At 29.3% G+C, this 18,226-nt stretch overlaps 3 protein-coding genes and 1 long non-coding RNA gene across 4 annotated transcripts; 2 read left to right on the forward strand and 2 right to left on the reverse strand.

The window, feature by feature from the left end:
- Positions 1–73: 73 nt before the first annotated feature.
- Positions 74–2,716, forward strand: LOC130448219 (tetratricopeptide repeat protein 36 homolog). Its single transcript, XM_056785498.1, has 4 exons — positions 74–208; positions 259–447; positions 1,530–1,705; positions 2,460–2,716. Exons 1-4 carry the CDS (start codon positions 103–105, stop codon positions 2,529–2,531), a joined length of 543 nt encoding a protein of 180 aa, XP_056641476.1. The 5' UTR covers positions 74–102; the 3' UTR covers positions 2,532–2,716.
- LOC130448218 (translocation protein SEC62) lies at positions 2,533–9,478 on the reverse strand. Its single transcript, XM_056785497.1, has 7 exons — positions 9,198–9,478; positions 8,050–8,182; positions 7,547–7,848; positions 7,306–7,493; positions 7,016–7,202; positions 6,812–6,957; positions 2,533–6,720 (listed from the first exon to the last, which is right to left on the reverse strand). The coding sequence occupies exons 1-7, from the start codon at positions 9,231–9,233 to the stop codon at positions 6,609–6,611; spliced, it is 1,104 nt and encodes a 367-aa protein (XP_056641475.1). The 5' UTR covers positions 9,234–9,478; the 3' UTR covers positions 2,533–6,608.
- A 467-nt stretch (positions 9,479–9,945) lies between these two features.
- Positions 9,946–17,299, reverse strand: LOC130448220 (SUZ domain-containing protein 1). Its single transcript, XM_056785499.1, has 4 exons — positions 17,203–17,299; positions 17,039–17,097; positions 16,693–16,932; positions 9,946–15,713 (listed from the first exon to the last, which is right to left on the reverse strand). The coding sequence occupies exons 1-4, from the start codon at positions 17,275–17,277 to the stop codon at positions 15,617–15,619; spliced, it is 471 nt and encodes a 156-aa protein (XP_056641477.1). The 5' UTR covers positions 17,278–17,299; the 3' UTR covers positions 9,946–15,616.
- Positions 17,300–17,402: 103 nt separating this feature from the next.
- Positions 17,403–18,111, forward strand: LOC130448222 (uncharacterized). Its single transcript, XR_008910313.1, has 2 exons — positions 17,403–17,549; positions 17,613–18,111. It is a non-coding gene; the product is annotated as an uncharacterized LOC130448222 (long non-coding RNA).
- Positions 18,112–18,226: the final 115 nt, after the last annotated feature.

Here is an 18,226-nt window from a genome sequence, read left to right on the forward strand (position 1 = left end):
TTCGTTTTATTATTGAGAAATAACAACTATTAGATAACCTTTTTTAACCTCCCGACGAGATTATTTATAATCATGTCCCTTTGTATTATTTACTTTGAAATTATGAGTGAAAGATTATGTGCAAGTGACAATGCGATTTTGAGTTTTATTTTCAATCCTAATCTACCTTTGGAAGACGTAGCCGCGACTTGTGGTGTGGAATTAAAAGGTAAGAAGCTATTTTATATTTATATTTTATGGTTTATAAACAAATTTTAGATGAAGAGATCCTGTCCAAAAACGAAGAAATCACCAAAAAAATTGAACTGGAGGCAATTCAGTTAGCAGAACAAGGAGATTTATCGAAAGCTTTCGATATTATATCTCGAGCAATAGAAATAGCGCCTAAAAAACCGTCTTTATACAGCAACAGAGCTCATATTTTACAATATATGGGTAAATGTGAAGGTGTGTTTAAATAAAAAAAATTTTTTCTTGATATACAAATTCCGCTACACTTTTGAAACTTGTATATCATACTTACTTCAATTTTCTTCTCTGATAAAACAAGTTTTCAACCTGTACATTAAACAGATGTTTTGAATCTTCAATCAGTTTTTTCTGCTGATTTTTTATGAGTAATTAAAAAGGGGATTCCAAAAAACTAAACTAAAACTTTGTTTTATAAGCATTTTTTCATTATAACACGTTTTCAAGTATTATATTTTGTTCTCTATAGCTCATTTTGAAACAGGTTGAAGGTTATATTTGGTTGTATAATAAAAATTTAAATTTGTTGTGCGTTTGACATTAGTGATCGAGAATTATCGATAGTTTTAAAATCGATGTTATCGATAATTCATTATTGAAGATCTTTTTGGAAATTAGGTTTGCTCTTGGTAGCTGCATTGGAACTGTTCTGAACTGGACCATTGCAGGTCAGATCATAAGTGTATAGAATTAGTTTGATTGTATACAAAGAACGATATAACTCATAAATCATCAATCATGCTTCTCATTAGAATTAATAGTAGACAGCCATTTGAGGGGGATAAATGATTTTTAAAATTCATTTGAAAACCATAGATAAATATAACGGGGCGGAAAAGATCATATCATAAGACTACGATCCGTTTACTCGATCAGTTTATCAGCAATGAACATAATTCATTAGGTTTCGAACATTCAGATCAGAATCGGATTAGTTCGATCATAGTTCCGAAATGTCAATGTGTCAAGTGTATTTGGACATTTTCAACTATTCCTTGGTTCTAATGAAGTTCAAAAAATTTTCCGATAAAATACTTCAAACTTTAAAAACTTGAAAGGAATTATTAAATTAAGGTTATAATAGGTTGAGTCACATAATCGACACAAAAACTATCGATAGTTCTCCTAAGTTTCACAATAAACATATCAACATTAGAAAAAAAATTTCTAAATAAATCAAATAAAAAAAATATAATACAGTTGTGTATTTTTTGCAAATAACTATTCAAATTTAATATTATGTAATAATAACATCTATTGTTTTTTAAAAAAATGTTCAGCTGCTATGGAGGATGTAAATATAGCTATAAAACATTGTACTGATAAACACAGGAAGACCAGAAGTTTGGCCCACTGTCAACGAGGGATATTGTACAAGAAATTGGGCGAAAACGAATTAGCTAAAACCGATTTTGAAGTAGCTGCAGAACTCGGTAATAAATTCGCTAAAAAACAAGTAGGTATATTGTGTGATTAAATTATTAGTATTTTACAAAACAAGAGAATGTGACAAATTTCACATAAGTATGGATTTTGTGTTAGAAAGTTTCTGTTTCTTTGTTCTTATTTTTGTTATTGGCATTTCATTTCACACAAAATGATTTGAAATAACTTTGATTGAAATAAATAAATAGGAATCGATTTTTTGATCGAAAATAAATTGGAATCGATTTTTTAATCGACAATCACGACTGGTTGAGACGTTGGCAATAACTTTTATAACACTTCCCTTTTGCCGGGGAGAAGTAGCAATCAACTGGTGGTTATTATTTGTATTGTTAACATATTCTCCTTTTGCTAGGGAGAATAGGAATAGCAGTCAATTTAACTGTATGGTATAAGGTGAGAACGAACGCTTTGTGTGTTAGGTCAGCTATAAGGTCATCGACGATTTCAATAACTCATCGGTAGATATAAGTGAGGTTATGTTTATTAGTGAAAATAATTTTCTTAGATTGATTTTTCCAGATAAATATCCATAATTGTGCTTAGTATACACATACGAGGGAAAATTTCTTCACGTGGGTGAAATTAATGTTTTATAACGATACCATAAGTGTGAAATCTTTCATATTTGTATGTACTCGTTGAAAAAATTAATTTTAGCTATAACAATACCTCTTCGGTAATTTAATTATTTTATATTTGTATTTTCGAGATTATTATTCACTCAAAGTAGTCACAACATTGATTTTTGTATATTTTTCCAGCTTGTAGAGTTGAATCCGTATGCGGCACTGTGTAACCAAATGCTGAGACAAGTAATGGATAAATTGCAATAAATAATTTGTTCAAGTATATTTTAATTATATTTTTAATTGTACACCATATTTTAAATCATATAATATTAAATGCAATAAACTGTCATCAATACTTTCATTATAACTATGTAATAAATAGATTAATCTCGCAATTAATAGGATGATCCAAATAATGAATGTTGAAATTAAAATATGCAAAAGAAAAATATTAAAATTTATCCTTTTTACACTGGATTATCCTGTAGATCCTTTCCTTATCAATTAAATTAAAACATGCGATAGTGTCTGAACAACTTGAGTAGAATTCTGAAATAAATAGCACCAAAACTTTATATAAATAAAATTAATAAGGGAATCTATAGCAAAGTTAGCTGAAGTAGAGCCGGATTTTCTAATTTGACTTGGGCCCATAAGCGCAAACTCCCAGGGGGTGTATGGCCGAGAAAAAAATATCTAGATATCTAAATACAAAGCCATAACTCGAGTTCATGTTTATGGGTGTGAAATTGACTTAATATTTAATACATACTATTGCTAAAAGTATTTCAAGGTGGCATTTTGTTAAAACCAGAATCTAGTAAATTCATCAATCGTATCATGGAGTGGTGTTCCGGCAAATAATATATAAGCCTGTCATATATTTTTAATTAAGTTTTTCAAGAAAGTAACTTTAATCATACTAAGGGGGGTACAAAGATATTAAGTTTAGGGACGCCAAATGCTAAATCCAGCTCTAAGCTTAAGCTTATATTTTAGGATTTATTCAAGCATTTTTTTACCCACTTTCACCATGGTTGGTGCATGTTAGGGTGCTTTTTTCTGTCCCATCATGAAAGTTTAGGCTCTTAATAAATCATCGACCGAAGGGTGTGAAGATTTCCCCTTAAAAAAAACACAGAAACCTCGATTTTTTTATTTTTATAGCTCAGTGGCATTTCATAGCATCCCTTCGACCATGGACAGGTTTGTTTTAGAATTGAATTCTCTACAAAAGTGTCCATTGTGTCCAAACCGTAACTCGAACCGGCGAGGTAGCACAGGCCTCTAAACTTGACATTAATATTAAGGGCTCAAACTTTCAGGGAACTTTTTTTAGGTACTTGCAACAAAATTTTAAATGTTGGAAAAATAAATGTAAATACAAGATCTGCAGATAAAAGTTGGAGTAATTGGAAAATCGTTAAAGGAAAACAAAGTTTGTCATAAGGGCCTAAATTACAGGTTAACTATGTTACTAACACGCTATGTGTACCTCAGGGTAGTGTACTAGGCCCTTGAATACAATAAAATTGCAAGTTTACTGATTCCGGCTAACGGAAGATACATCAAAGAAGCTAACGTGAAATTACAAACATCCATAGACCTGATTAATACTTGGACTTATAGATGACATATAAAATATCCTAGTAACAAGAAACACCGCTAAAAATCCTTATATTAAAAACGCAAAGTATGTGGGAATGACACTTGATACTAGACTTCAGAACAGAACTCTAAATTGTCCATAGACAACAAACCGTTTCTCTATAAACAGATATTTGAACATCATTGATGCACCTTGGTACTGCCTTGATCTCCATAGAAACTCTTGACCAGGACAATTGATACTACAACATAAGAATTTTGAGGTTATTTAATGATAATGTCCATTTAGTGAGAAGGCTCAATAGGATCAAGCCGTTTGAGTTAGTGAGTGAACTAATGTGCAGTTTATTTTGAAAAAATTAGTTTTAGGATAATTTTACTGTGGTGGAGTACTATCTGACACCATTTTTGAAAATTTGTTGCTTTCGTTTCACATCTGAAAACTGGAATATTCTATTTTCTCCATTATATAGAATTTAAACCCCATTAACGCTTGAGTAAATCCCAATTATTTACTATAAAACTAATTTTTATATATAAAATGTCGTTCTACATTACCTTTTTGATACCTAAATGTTGCTAAAATACATTCCATCATAAAATTGTTCACGATACTTAACGATATGTCATAAAGTGTGCAAATGAACTTACCTTTTGGAAGACATCAAGAAAACAAACTAATTAATCACTTGAATTGGTATACTAGGAAAATAATTTCTCCACATTATCCGTTTGGAAGAATATCTTGGATTCGTTGTACTAGTAAACAATTAAATTTTCATTTGAACACCCTTTATTTATATAAGAAAAAAAATGGTAACAAAAAGGCACCATAGAACGATTATTCCAATAATTTAAGTATAAAAATAAATGTTATTTTATTCTTAATGAAATTTCATTTTTACAAAATATACCAATAAAATTAAAAAAAACATAAAAATTTTTGTTAATATCAACTTGATGTAATCAATATATTTGTATAAATGAAAATTACAGCCAAAATTCACCCCATCACAATCACGATACATAAATGTTTTTTAATTTTAATAAACCAGAAAGATAAATTAAAATTCATATCTTTGAAATATTTCTTGTATATTTATTTATAGGGAAATATTGTTATAAGTACCAGACATAATTAAAGATGGCAAGTACCATAAAAATAATAATTGGATTCAAAGCTTTGAAATGATTTTTTATTGCCAATTGCAGTGGTTAAATCTGCAGTACTTGAATGTAGAGGATCTCCTACTACACCATCATCATCTTCGGCATCCGAATGTGTTTATTTGAAAACAAAAATTCATTCTATATCCAAAAACGATATTCGTTAGAAAATGGAAAATCAAAAAGAAAAGTCCCAGCTGAATCATTAAGGAAATTGGGTTTCGGGTAGTTTTTGCTGAAACTTGGCACAATAATAGTTCAAAGCAAACTAATTAATAGTCTCAATGGGCATAAAACCTTAAAACCCCTTCAAAACTAACCCTGAAGTGTTCGAAAGTACCGTGGGAGGAGAGGAATTGGTTTTGGCCAATTGTTCTGAAACTTTTTTTTTTAGAATCGTTTTATGCAGATTACAGTTTGGGAACACTAATTATGAAATTATTAGATACAAAAATAACAACAGATTTTAACTTAAGGGAACAAAGATGTTATGGTACAAAAAGTGCTCAATCCTTAAGGAAATTGCATTTCTGTCAATTTTTCTGAAAATTGGCATAATAATAGTTTGAAGCAAGCTCAAAACTAGTCCTGACATATCCGAAGATACCCTGGAAGGAAGCATATGTTCAAGACAAGATTGCAAGAGATGAAGACAGTTTTCAATTTCGTCAAAGACTAGTTGAACCAGGATCGATATGAATCAGACAAACCTAACCTATGGCCGAACCTGGGTAGTTTAGACGGAGTTTTGGGGCTTTGATCAAAAACCAATTTCCATAAGGATGGAGTGGGGTATTTTATAGTAAATTTTGTCATAACATTTATGGGAAACAGTATTGATATTCTTTAGAAAAGATACCATCAAGGATAGTTAGATGATACCTCCAAAAGGAAATTTTTGTAATTTTGTTGTTAAATGTATGGTAAACAATATTGAAAACATACAAAATGTTCATTTACAAGAAACTGGATTTAAGAGGCGCAGAGTCATAATCATCATAATCTGTATATTGGAATGGCGACTTATCTTAGAACCCAAATATAAAAATTTAAATAACACTGATTCCTATTGGTACGAGTCCAAGAGGGATTGAAAGTTTTGAGGGTGAACTATGTTCTGAAGTAGGTATTATGATTGATCGTGTTTGAAATATATAAAACGCTCTACACCTACCAGATAGATATCAAAAAAACAGAAAATTTCATAGAATTTGTGTTCGTTTCATTGGGATGTTAGTTACATTACTTCCTACTAAACCATCTAAAATTATAACACTACACTTAACATATACAAAGAAAAAAAATTATTAAAATCCTTTTTGCTAGGGCTAAAAAATACATTATTTTAATATAACAGCCCGGAGTTAAACTTGAACTAAAAGAAAAGTACGCAAAGGATCTATTTGAACTATTTTTATGATTATTGATAAAATCAACACGTCCTTTTATTATTGACCTATTTTAAACGATTCAATTCATTACAAAAACAGCTCAAATTGTCGTTAAGGAAATGCTTCTACCGCAAAGTGTGCACAAATGTTTTAAAACTTCTTCTCTATATTATTCCTAGGATTCAACGTCCTCCTGATCTATTATTTCAAAATCTTTTCCCGTACTTGATTTTTGACTCGATTCACTTTCGCTTTCGGATCCGATGTTTTCCACATTTTTATCTGGCCTGGAAAACAAAAACATGAATATTTCTCAATACATTATTAGGGCTAGTATAGCTGTTCAGTACATGCAATACCGAAACAAATTTAACTCACTCAGTTACATCTGCAACCCCTGAATGCAGAGGTTCTTCTACTACATTGTCATCTTTCTTATCATCATCTTCTGCATCTGAATCTTTATCTTTCTTTTTTTTCTTAGATTTTTTATCGCTTTTGCTTTGATTGCCTTTGTATTCATACTAAAAGAAGAAAATCGTAAATAAGTTTGTTGAGAATTTTAAATTTTTTTGACCTTACAGTATAGAGAGGCCAAAATGAGGCAAAAAATCCAACATCTTCTGTTAAATTGGGTAGTATCCAGAGATGGTGTTTTCCCATTGTTAAAATCCATATCAAACAGAATATTATTAGTCGAATGACAGCCAAAACGATAATGGATACTAAAAATCCGGCTGCAGCAATACTTAGGTAGTAAACTCCCAATCTATGATAAGAAACATTTTAAAACAAAAGATAATTAATTACAAATCGTTTTTATATACAGAAAAGTAAAATATTTCTAGCAAGATAGTTAAAACAGTGTTTACCTGACAGATGGGGGCCATAATGGGAATAAGCATACTCCAATAGCACCCAGTACTAAAAGAGTACCAATTATCCAATAATGAAAAGGGATTGGATCATAAATCCACACATATGCATCCAAACTATCCTCAAATCTCTGATCAAAATGCATTTCCAGTTTGATTTTCTTCTTTCTTTTTTCTTTATCAGGCTAAAAAAAGCAATTAAAAAATGATATGTTTTATTTATTGTAGTTTTATTAACCTTTTGTTCTTTACTGCCTTCAACGACACTGCTTTCTGCATCAGTCACCTTATCTTTTTCCTTTTTCTTTTCATCGTCGCACGATTCACCGCTTTTTTTATCTTTCTCCTCTTTCTTCTCCTTTTTCTTTCCTTTTTTTCCCTTCAGCTCTTGTTCATCAACTGGTACTTTACGTGCTCGATGGAAAAATTTATGAGTTAACATAACGTGGAGGTAATCACTGATATTTTCACGGGTTTTGAATAATGGATCTTCTCGCGTTGCAAACGGAGATGTGAGCAAAGCATCAACTGCTCTGGCTCCTGAAATTATCGCAGTTGCATAATTGAAAAATCACAAGATGAGATTATTGACAAAAATATTAAAATTTTATAAAATGGGTAATTATAGAACATATTTTACTAATAAAAAGTGCCAAAAAAGTAAATATGTTTCAAAGATTCTGTTTTAAATCTATTAAATCAAGTAATATATCCTTAGTATACTTGAGGCACGAATATTACCTGTGAAATATTCCACATTATGATTAGCAAATTTGGTTCTTTTAATCTGAACATTTTTTCTTATCCATTTAGCTACAGTAAATTCTTCTTTTGTTGGTTTATCATCTAGATCTTCTCCTGGATGAGCAAACTCCTAAATAGAGATGCAAATGTTGATAATTTGCAGAAAAATTACAAAATCTTTGTTAAATAAAAAAATATTACATTATAAAATAAGTTTATGGCCAATATCTTGTATATTCAAAAAAGAAAAGAAACAGCAAAAATTCAAGTTTTTATTACCACCAATTATAAGATATTTGGTAAGTAATAATAAACCATTAAAACTTGGTTCCTTTATGTCTTACAAATGTGGAAAGCTTCTAGCACTGTCTATTAGTGTTTCATCCTGTAAAAAGCATTGCGTTTTTTTATTTTTTTGATAGTTCTGCATAAACTACAAGTATCACATTAGTGTCTTTCAACTAGAAATTTTATTTGTTGGTTTACTGTTAATTTTTAATTATGGATGCATAAACCAATCGCTAATAAGTTTATATTTTTTAACATACATTTAACTGTTTGGAATATTAACATAAATAAAATGAATTATAATTGGACTAAATGTTTAAACAGTTACATCAAACAAATCTTTCTTAGTGTAGGAATAGGAAATGACAGCATACAGAAATAACAGTCATGGTACAGTTATTTATTAAATGCCTGACTGATTGAGGGAAATATACAAAATACAACACCTTGTTTAAATACGGTCAATAATTTGAAACTAATTTATATACCGAATTCTTAAACATAACAGTTATTCATATAAATTTATAAATAAAACGTATTTTGTTAATCATATTTACTTTTTGAATTAAGACACAAAGCTAGAGTATTTACGTTAACAGTATTATTATTGTACCAATTTCCAATTGAAAAAATTAAATTCCCTTTTGGTATTCAAAATAGAATAATTTCCAATTATAGAGAAAAAATTATACTTTTTTACTTTCGTAGATCCAAACATCTTTTACAATATGTTACCGTCACGTGTTTATTTAATTCGGAATGCACTTTAGTATTTATCATTTTAATAAACAACTCTAAATAAATCGTATATGAAATTACCCTTATCAATAAATAATATTTTATTATTTAATACTTACATCTTTTCTCTTCTTGCCTCTCTTTTTCTCAGCCATTTTTATATTATTATGACAAACGTGACGTACTCAGATGACACATCAATTATACTCTTTTCCTTTTCGATTAAGATGGCTGTAGCCTCGAACTAACTACTTATTCAGGAATATTTATACATACGTCTTACGCTTGAAAGAACCTTTTTTCTTGACAAAAATTGTTAAAGATTCATTTTGAAGTAATTTTTGTCAGATATAAATCGCGCGTGCTAATGACATTTTACCCATAAGTGGTTTATGGTGCTAACACTTTTTTGTATGACCTTGAGATCTTTTAGCTTTTATTTCGCACAGGGGCGGATCCTGGAAAGCTGCTTCCACCTAAGTCAACCATCCCGACACAAAAAAAGATGATAAAAATAATAATCAAACGGAACTCAAACTTGTTTATAAATAATTGTATGATAAATCAATTTTTATAACATATGATATTAATTAGTAGACTTTTTTCCAGTCATAAATCGATACACAAATGAAAGAATTGATCACTCATGTTTATGAATAATTACAATTTTTCATTTATTTAAATAAAACTGACACATTTTCATAATATTAGATGTCAATGAACAAATTGCAAGAACTTATAACATAAGAAGTATGCAAAAATGACATTATACTTCTTGGTTAGGTTTAAGTTAAGATCCGCCCCTGATTTCGCCCAACGTGACAAAGCGTTAATATTTAATTCTGGGGTGGGGAGGAAATCACCGAATTTTCAATAAAAAATAACACATTTTTATTAAATTGCACAATACATACAAAAAATATGGCTTAAAATTAAACAAAACAGGTTTACTAAATATATAAGATTTTAAATTAGATATACTCACCACAAAATAAACACTAAACGGGAGTTTATTAATTTTTACAATTCAAAAAATTACTCAAATTTTCGACGTAGTAATATTTTCCATTTTGAGAATTCATATATAATCAAACATTAGATAATTCCATGAAAAACTAGAATACGACTTTTTACGTGATTATACAGGGTGTTTCGGGACTTTATGAAAAAAATTCGGAAGTAGATAACATGAAAACAATGCTATAGAAGTTACGGAATGTTAACCATTGGGCATGAGCCGCCCCTGGGTAGTGGTACAGAATTTTTTATTCCGTCAAACACACTTGTTCTAAAAGTCATTAACGATTTAGAAATCGTGACGTCATTTGGCAACAAAATATTTTGAATGAATAACCTCTATTAGTTACACTGAGAAAAATATTTTTCATTATAATGCTAAATATTTGAAAGAAAAACGATTAAATGTGAAATATTCAGGTGTTTTCGTCGATTTTTATAACTTCACATTGAAAATTAATTATTTCCTCGAACTATACCACTAACGTTAAACATTTCTACATATTGAATTCCAATTTACGTACTTTCTCTACTTCCAACAACCGTATTTTGTTTATTACGAAGCTTAGTTAATATTCTGTGGTAATTATAAGAATATATTTACAAAATATAAAATAAAGCGCGTTAAATTCACAATTATAGTGGTGAAAATTTACACAAACACCCAAGGACAATCATAATTAAACGCAGCTAGATACCAAAAAATGATAAAAAATTAGAATTGACATCTCAAATTATTTTATAAATTTATATCGTGACTAAAAGATCAAATTAAAACTATATATATTTAAAATAGATTAATGAAAAACGATACAGGATATTAGGTATACAAAATAGACAGTCCGATGACTGAAAAACTAAGAGAAGGTTAAAAAAAGCAGTTGACAGACGAAAATTTTGTTATGTTAACGTTAAATGGTTTTTTTTCAAATTTAAAAATAGTTAAAATATTATGCAGTTATGTAAGATTTTGTTAACTGCCGTAATTGTCTTTATTTGTCCAAAACAGATGCGAAAAACTAATTTTCAATCAATGTTTGGTACGGTACATTTAACCCAAAGTTTGATAGGTATCGTAGATCATTAATGACACAAAGATATATTCCCTTAAAAGCAAACAATATCGTGGCAGCATCTCCTGACGTTTTTGTGGGAAAACTTGATGACATACTTCCTGAAAAATTCAATCTGAGGCCACCCCCTTCTCATTTAGATTTCTTTACCTTAGATTACTTAATAGGCTTAGTTTATGTCACACCCTGACTGATAGTACCTCATCACACATTTAAATACTTTTTTTTTCAATTAATTCTACTTTTTAATTGTTTGTGTTAATGTACAAGAGAATTATTTCGTTCAATGTTTTTTACAGACCAATGAATAGATATTGTAAATATAAACATAAGTTTCAACTGTCATGTTTTTAATAAAAATGCGACTATCAAAACGTTATGAGTAACCCTGTATATCGTAGCAATGATTCCAAACGCTATTTATATATCTTGGTAAAAGGCGTCAAACTACAAAATGATTTAAGATTCGATATATACTATTTAATTGTAAAAATTATCCTTGGATACATTTATAATCATGACAGTATGAAAAATTGGAAAGCCCGTCTATTTGAAACAAAGTATGTGATTAAAAAATGAGATTTAACTCACCCAGAAGTGCTTAATCGATGTATTTTTAGGTTATGATCATGACGACACTGCGTGTAATTTGTTTATAAATAATTTGAGATACTAAATTATGAGAATTTCATACATTTGCTTTTCATTTTTTTTTGTTATAAACCTTTATTGTATAACATTAGGATGATCTGAATTACTTGTTCATTAACCCCCGTAAATTGTTTATTGGTTAAAATAAAATCAGCTATTACATGTGTTATATAGATATAGAATAGTTCATATGTCACTAGCTAATGTCACTTGTCATTCAGTAGTTAAAATGTTCCGAATATTTTTAAATATTTGTTTTCGTTTTAGTACGAGTTGTAAATATAGAAAATCAACGATATGGACATTGTATTTCATACGCAAATTAATTAACAAACGAGAAAATGCAAAAAATAAGAAAAGTATGTTATTATATTCAATTTTTTTTGATGACTTCTTTTTGGATAAGAATGTTTGTTTTTCATATTGTTATGTTGATAATTTCTAAAACTCATAGTTTTTCTACAAAACTGTAAATTTAATAGAATTAAACATCAGCAGCATACACTCATTAATAATTTATGAAACTAAAGTGATAACAAACATAACCTCGAAATACGAAAGTTTTCCTTACGTGTTGAGCACTTCTGGTTGAATTTAAACGATACTCATTGTTAGAGATGAAATGAAATTTCAAAACTTGTAACAAATTTTTTTGGTCACGTCTTAAAGGTTTACAAGAATACTAAACTGTAAATTGGGAATAATAGGAAGAAGCAACGAATTTTTCACAACTATAGTATAATTATCATGAATATGTATATAAGTTTGCAGAGCTTTTCAAATGAAAAACGAAGACTTTTCAATCACTTTACAGAAATTAGGTAATTAAAATGTTGAAAACATAGAAAAGAGACAATTTGATGCAGTTTGATTGAATTGACATACTTTATGAGCACGTGTAGTATCAGTTTAAGGATTTTTATACTAAAAATCCTTGGTTGTTATGGAAATAATTGTAACAAACTTTTTTTATCATATTTTGGAGGATCCTGTAGATTTTCAAGGTTTATGAGAATATTGAACTGTAAATTGGTAATAATAGGAAGAAGCAATTAATTTTCTACAGCTAGAAGTTTGTTAAAGTATAGTATAATAATCATAAATATGTATATAAGTTTGCAGAGCTTTTTGAACAAGAAATGAAGACTTTTTAATCACTTTAGAGAAATTAAGTAAATAGAATTATGATACGATAAAAAGGTGACAGTTTGATGCAGTTTTAATTCAATTTATACACTATAAGTACAATTTTTATTACCTCAAGTTTAATTTTCAACTAACTTCACGCTTCCCAAAGTTCTGGACTGTAATGTAAATAAATGACCACCAAATTCTCATTCTTCGTGAACTTTGTTAACTTATTTATTGAATAGATATTTTCTCAAATACTTAATTTAAAAAAAAATGTCATGATATTTATGCATACAAAAACTTACAAAATAACTCAATTTTTTGTCACTACTCCCACAACAAACAACTTTACTAAAATACCATGTTTTTATGTATAAAAAGAAGGTCATTTTGTAAGAATTAACAATAATCGATTAACTAATAAATATGTGATTTATATTTGAACATTTCAGAAACTGAAAATTATGTAACGGTAAAATAATAAAATTAACCATCTGGTGTCTCTTCACATTTCAATTAACAGCATTATTAGACACCAAACGATGATAAAGCAATTAAATATAATAAATACACCAAATATATTTCGATTAATTTTAAATATCATATTTACTATTCGAGAATAATAACTCTCGAGACCATTTTCTTCAAATTGGAACCTCTGAAACCGCTCATTTCGTACCGACACTGTTTACTACCACTACATCAACACCAATGACGCGTTTACATATCAAAAAAGCTGAAAAGTTTTGCTATCCTCATGTTCAACTTGGGAACTTTTCAAACAATCCTCGAATTTCTTTTTCGCACGTTTCTATAAACCAAGCTATCATCTTCAGAAAGTCTACTTTCAAATCAAGGGAAAACAAAAGCTAAGCTAAAATGTAATTGCTAGAAAATAAAAGATAGAGATTAAAACTGTACAGAATGAAGAATAGATTGCAATAAATAGATTTATTATTCCAAAATAGGAATATAAATATAAGGTGAATATGTAGCCTTCACATATTATGATGAAAGTACATCATGATTCTATGACCAATAACATCCATACCAGAATCAAATAAAAACTAAGCACAAATCGAAATAAATAAAATAGTGAAAATAATCATTGAGTGAGTTGTTAAAATGAAAAGAATTATCTACGGTAATCAAAATTTGATATATTGAATAATATGATTAGCAGTAGTATATGGAAGTGAAACATGGGTTTTAACAAAGCCGGAAAGAAACAAAACTGGGTAAATGAAATTATCGAAGAAAATATTTGAGAGATAAACAACTTTAGAAAAGAAGAACTAACCAAAAACTGAAAAAATGTTTGTAAATAACTATTAAAAAGTTTTCTTACAAGCTCAAAGAGTGATTGGGACACAATAAAAGGATGTCAGAAACTATATAAGCAAAAACGGTCATTGAGGAAGTGTAAAGAGGTAAAAGAAGAAGATGAATGCCGAGTAAAAAGTAGATTCATTGTTGCAAAAGTTTAGAATTACAGCTTATTGAGCAGAATTTGTGAAAGATCTTTTTATATATAAAAAGAAAGTGTTAAAAAATCTTTGGAAGAGTAAAAACTTTTAAAAAGAAGAACTAACCAATAAATGAAGAATCTTATTCATTATCCATTAGTAGCAAGTTTTATGCAAGTTCAAAGAGTGGTTAGAATATACCAAAAGGATGCCAGATAACATATATGCAAAAACATCAATTGAAGAAAAGAAAGGAGGTAAAAGAAGATGAAGAATGTAGAAGAAAAAGTATTTGGATGCATTGTTAGAAGATATTAGACTGATAGAACCCAATTGGAGTAAAAAAGACTAAAATTGCAACTGGCAGAGGAATTGAAAAAAACAGCTGAAGACCAATAAGAAAAAAAGTCATGCGCCTTAAAGGCTTACGGTACTGTAAGTGTTAGTGTAGTGGTGCTAAACATTGTATTTAGTATAGAAATATAGTAAAAGTCAATTTTACACAATTTCTTTCACTCAGTAGTCGAGATGCTGATACTTACCCAGTAATCAGCTCGCTGTTACAATGCTGATGCATCATTGAACAAATACAATCAATTTTTTTTGGAAAAATTGACGTACCTTCCAAAATAACCTCACTACTAATAGTGTCATTCGCTTAAATGATATATGAATCGTTTTCTGGTCACATTTGAGCATCTGCTCATTGTTGGTTATCTTCTGACCAACTGTATAACTTATTTTTTTTTTAGTGGGTATCTAAAATATCTTAACTTTAATCAGTTCTTTTTAGTTTACATGGTTTTTTATACCCTACTATACTATCACTTTGAGCTTTTTTTCGGCAAATATTGCCCAATCATTCTTTAGACTGTGATGTAAATATTTTCTACCTAGTCGATTCAAAATTGATATTGTACAAATTTTCAATAGCGAAAAGTTCAAATACAGTCAAAAACATTTCATTTAGCAAACTAAAAACTCAACATATTATTAAAATATAAAAAATCTCTAGTAAACAATTTGATCAAGTCTACTGTTAGATCAAAGTAGTCACATGTGTCTTTCGAGTCACAATTTAGACCCCAATTAATGCTTAATGAACAATGATTGTTCATTGTTAGGGTCCCTTTTTGCTCCTTTTGTAGTTGAATATGTACCCACTGTTTACAACAAATTGAAAACCGTAATTATATAGTACTACCTACGAAAACAAAATCCTCTTGTACCATCTGGACCTCTTGGCATTCTAATGACATTATCATTTTCCAAATAACCCGGTTTCACTATACTAATTCTAAAAACAAAATAATCATTTCAATAATCTAATTATGCGGTTTTATTGAAAAAAATCTATGGTTTGTAACATGCCAGATGGAGGATTTCCATACTTGGAAGATTGGTTCAATAAATTTAAGGGGAAACAATCATCTCATAGCATTAAAATAGTTGGAGAAGGTGCATCTGCAGACATTGCTGCAGCATGAAGAAATTGCAAACATAGTAGCTGATGGAGTATACAAACCTGAGCAAGTATTTAATGCAGACGAAACTGCACTGTTTTGGAAGAGAATGCCAAACAAAACATTCATTTCTAAAAGTGAAAAGTAGGCCCCCGGATTTAACGCAGCATAGGATATAGTTACTCAGCTGCTATGGTATAATGCAACTGGTTATTGTTTCACTAAAACCACTGATGCTTTAGAATTTAGACTTTAAAGCAAGTCTAGTTTTGGGCAATGCAACCAAATATAAAAGTGACATTTTTACCTCCCAATAAGAAGGCTTTTTATCAACATATGGACCAAGGAATAATCCAGGCCTATAAGCTCCAACACATTAGACAAACCTTCTGGAAAATACTGTTGTGGTCTGCTCTGACAAAGGAAAATGACAAGGAAGAAGAAGAACGAAGCAAATTCAAACTTTGAATGCAAACATACCAGAAATTGCAAATGGAATTCAATCAGAGACTGATTGAATCACAAGATGAAGAATTGTCTGAAACTGATTAGGAGGAATGTTAAATTCACAGCCCAATGAAGAAGAGGCTTCAACAAGCACTGAAAATGTGACATTCAATTAGTAAAATCTTAAATAGTCTGCAATAGCAAAATCACATTAGATTTCATGTTTCATTTCACTCCAAATGTTGATAAAGAACTATTTTGTTTTGTTTTAGTATATATAATAAATGAACAAACTACCTATTATATATCTTGATTATGGATTTTATGGAGTTTTCACAATTAAAAATTAGATATGTAGTAACTAACCTTTCTTCGATTTTATCTGGGCTGGCTTCACCCAATATTCTCAACCTAGCTTCGGCATATTCTAGTTCACGTTGCTGTAAAGTCTTTTTAGGTTGATACACTTTTGAATCCCCATTGTTTTGTGTATCTTTGGAAGGTCTTTTGAGAATTTTCACTGTTGGCTCGGAAGGCACGTATTGTGTTCGTAAGGCATCATCTCCTGTTAATATGATTTTCACAGGATTGTCCATAGTACCATTGCTACAAAAAATTATTGATAAAACACTTTATTATAATTTATTTCATAATCAAAAACTTTCTATTTGTACTTTATTAAATAATGATAATTTATAAAAAAAATAATTACCTTTTGCTATCGAATGATCTATTTGGCGTTAAAAGATTATTGAACTTTTTCTCTAAAACCTAAAAAATACAAAATTTATATAACCTATATTTTGACTATGGTTTATTTAATTATAGTCAATTTATAGTAAAAGTTTTAGTAGGGTGAATCTTAAAGTTAATTACATCAGTCTCATCAATATCTTCCCAACTTTCTAAAACGTCTATTTCTTGTTGCTTGGAAGCCATTATGGGGCCCATTTGTCAAAATAGGTATGAAGTTGACAGTGTAGCCATACAATATTTCGAAAGAAAATTTGAAAAAAACAGTTGGTAGTATTCTTGCAGTCATATTTTTTAGAACGCAAACGTCAAACAGCTGATATAAATGACAGTTCGTAAAATGATAAGTGACTAGCAAACTAGTGGTAAAACTACTCAAAATATATTTTATTACTCAAAATGGGCGACGAAATAACTTTTAATGACCAACGTATTCAAACGATAACAGAATTCGATGCAGTTCATCCCAGGTTTGTGAATGAATCTCCTCAAGATATTTTAAAATATGAAAAAGAACATTACTACTATTGTAGACAATGCAATTTGTATTTTGCTCCGGATTATAAAGGACTTCGGATACATTTTGACAAAGAAATAATTAGTCATCGTCCATGTGGTTCCTGTTTTTATTGTAAGGAAAAAGTTTATGAGTATTCCATAAATGAAGAATTACGAGTGTATCATAACTGCAAAAAAAGCTGAATAACAAAGAAACCGTTAGTGGTGAAGATACAATAATAGATAGATAAATTTCCATTGTTATTGTTGTTAAAAAATATTTAGTGATGTAAGTCATAAAGTACTCAAGAAAAAATTATACCTCATGAATGTACCTAAAAGTTTTTGCCATTATAAAGCTGGGTATTTGTATGTACATAGTTCATTAATCCTATTATGGATATTAATAAAAACTTCTTGTTGTGTATTTTTAAAGATTATAACTGAAACAAAGTACCTATTATACTTACCAATAATCTTTATTTTATATTTTGTATAGTAATTTATTTTGTTATAAATCTTTTTATAAACTAAGCGATGTGTTTATTCTTTGATTTACCTTCTCTAGCTCTATGTAAAAAAAATCTCGCCAATTATACATTTGGTGAGACAACTCGAGACAAAAAAGATATTGACATGCCATTTTCAT

This window comes from Diorhabda sublineata, chromosome 8 (assembly GCF_026230105.1).
Source record: "Diorhabda sublineata isolate icDioSubl1.1 chromosome 8, icDioSubl1.1, whole genome shotgun sequence".
Classification (NCBI taxonomy): domain Eukaryota; kingdom Metazoa; phylum Arthropoda; class Insecta; order Coleoptera; family Chrysomelidae; genus Diorhabda; species Diorhabda sublineata.

Coding starts and splice junctions, on each gene's coding strand:
- LOC130448219 (XM_056785498.1), top strand. CDS start 103: ATGAGTGAAAGATTATGTGCAAGTGACAATGCGATTTTGAGTTTTATT. Junction 209..258: donor TTGTGGTGTGGAATTAAAAG/GTAAGAAGCTAT, acceptor AACAAATTTTAG/ATGAAGAGATCCTGTCCAAA. Junction 448..1,529: donor ATATATGGGTAAATGTGAAG/GTGTGTTTAAAT, acceptor AAAAATGTTCAG/CTGCTATGGAGGATGTAAAT.
- LOC130448218 (XM_056785497.1), bottom strand. CDS start 9,233: ATGGCTGAGAAAAAGAGAGGCAAGAAGAGAAAAGAT. Junction 7,494..7,546: donor AAGGCAGTAAAGAACAAAAG/GTTAATAAAACT, acceptor TGCTTTTTTTAG/CCTGATAAAGAAAAAAGAAA. Junction 7,203..7,305: donor TTATGGCCCCCATCTGTCAG/GTAAACACTGTT, acceptor TTCTTATCATAG/ATTGGGAGTTTACTACCTAA.
- LOC130448220 (XM_056785499.1), bottom strand. CDS start 17,277: ATGGGCCCCATAATGGCTTCCAAGCAACAAGAAATAGACGTTTTAGAA. Junction 17,098..17,202: donor AAGATATTGATGAGACTGAT/GTAATTAACTTT, acceptor TGTATTTTTTAG/GTTTTAGAGAAAAAGTTCAA. Junction 16,933..17,038: donor AGATCATTCGATAGCAAAAG/GTAATTATTTTT, acceptor AATTTTTTGTAG/CAATGGTACTATGGACAATC.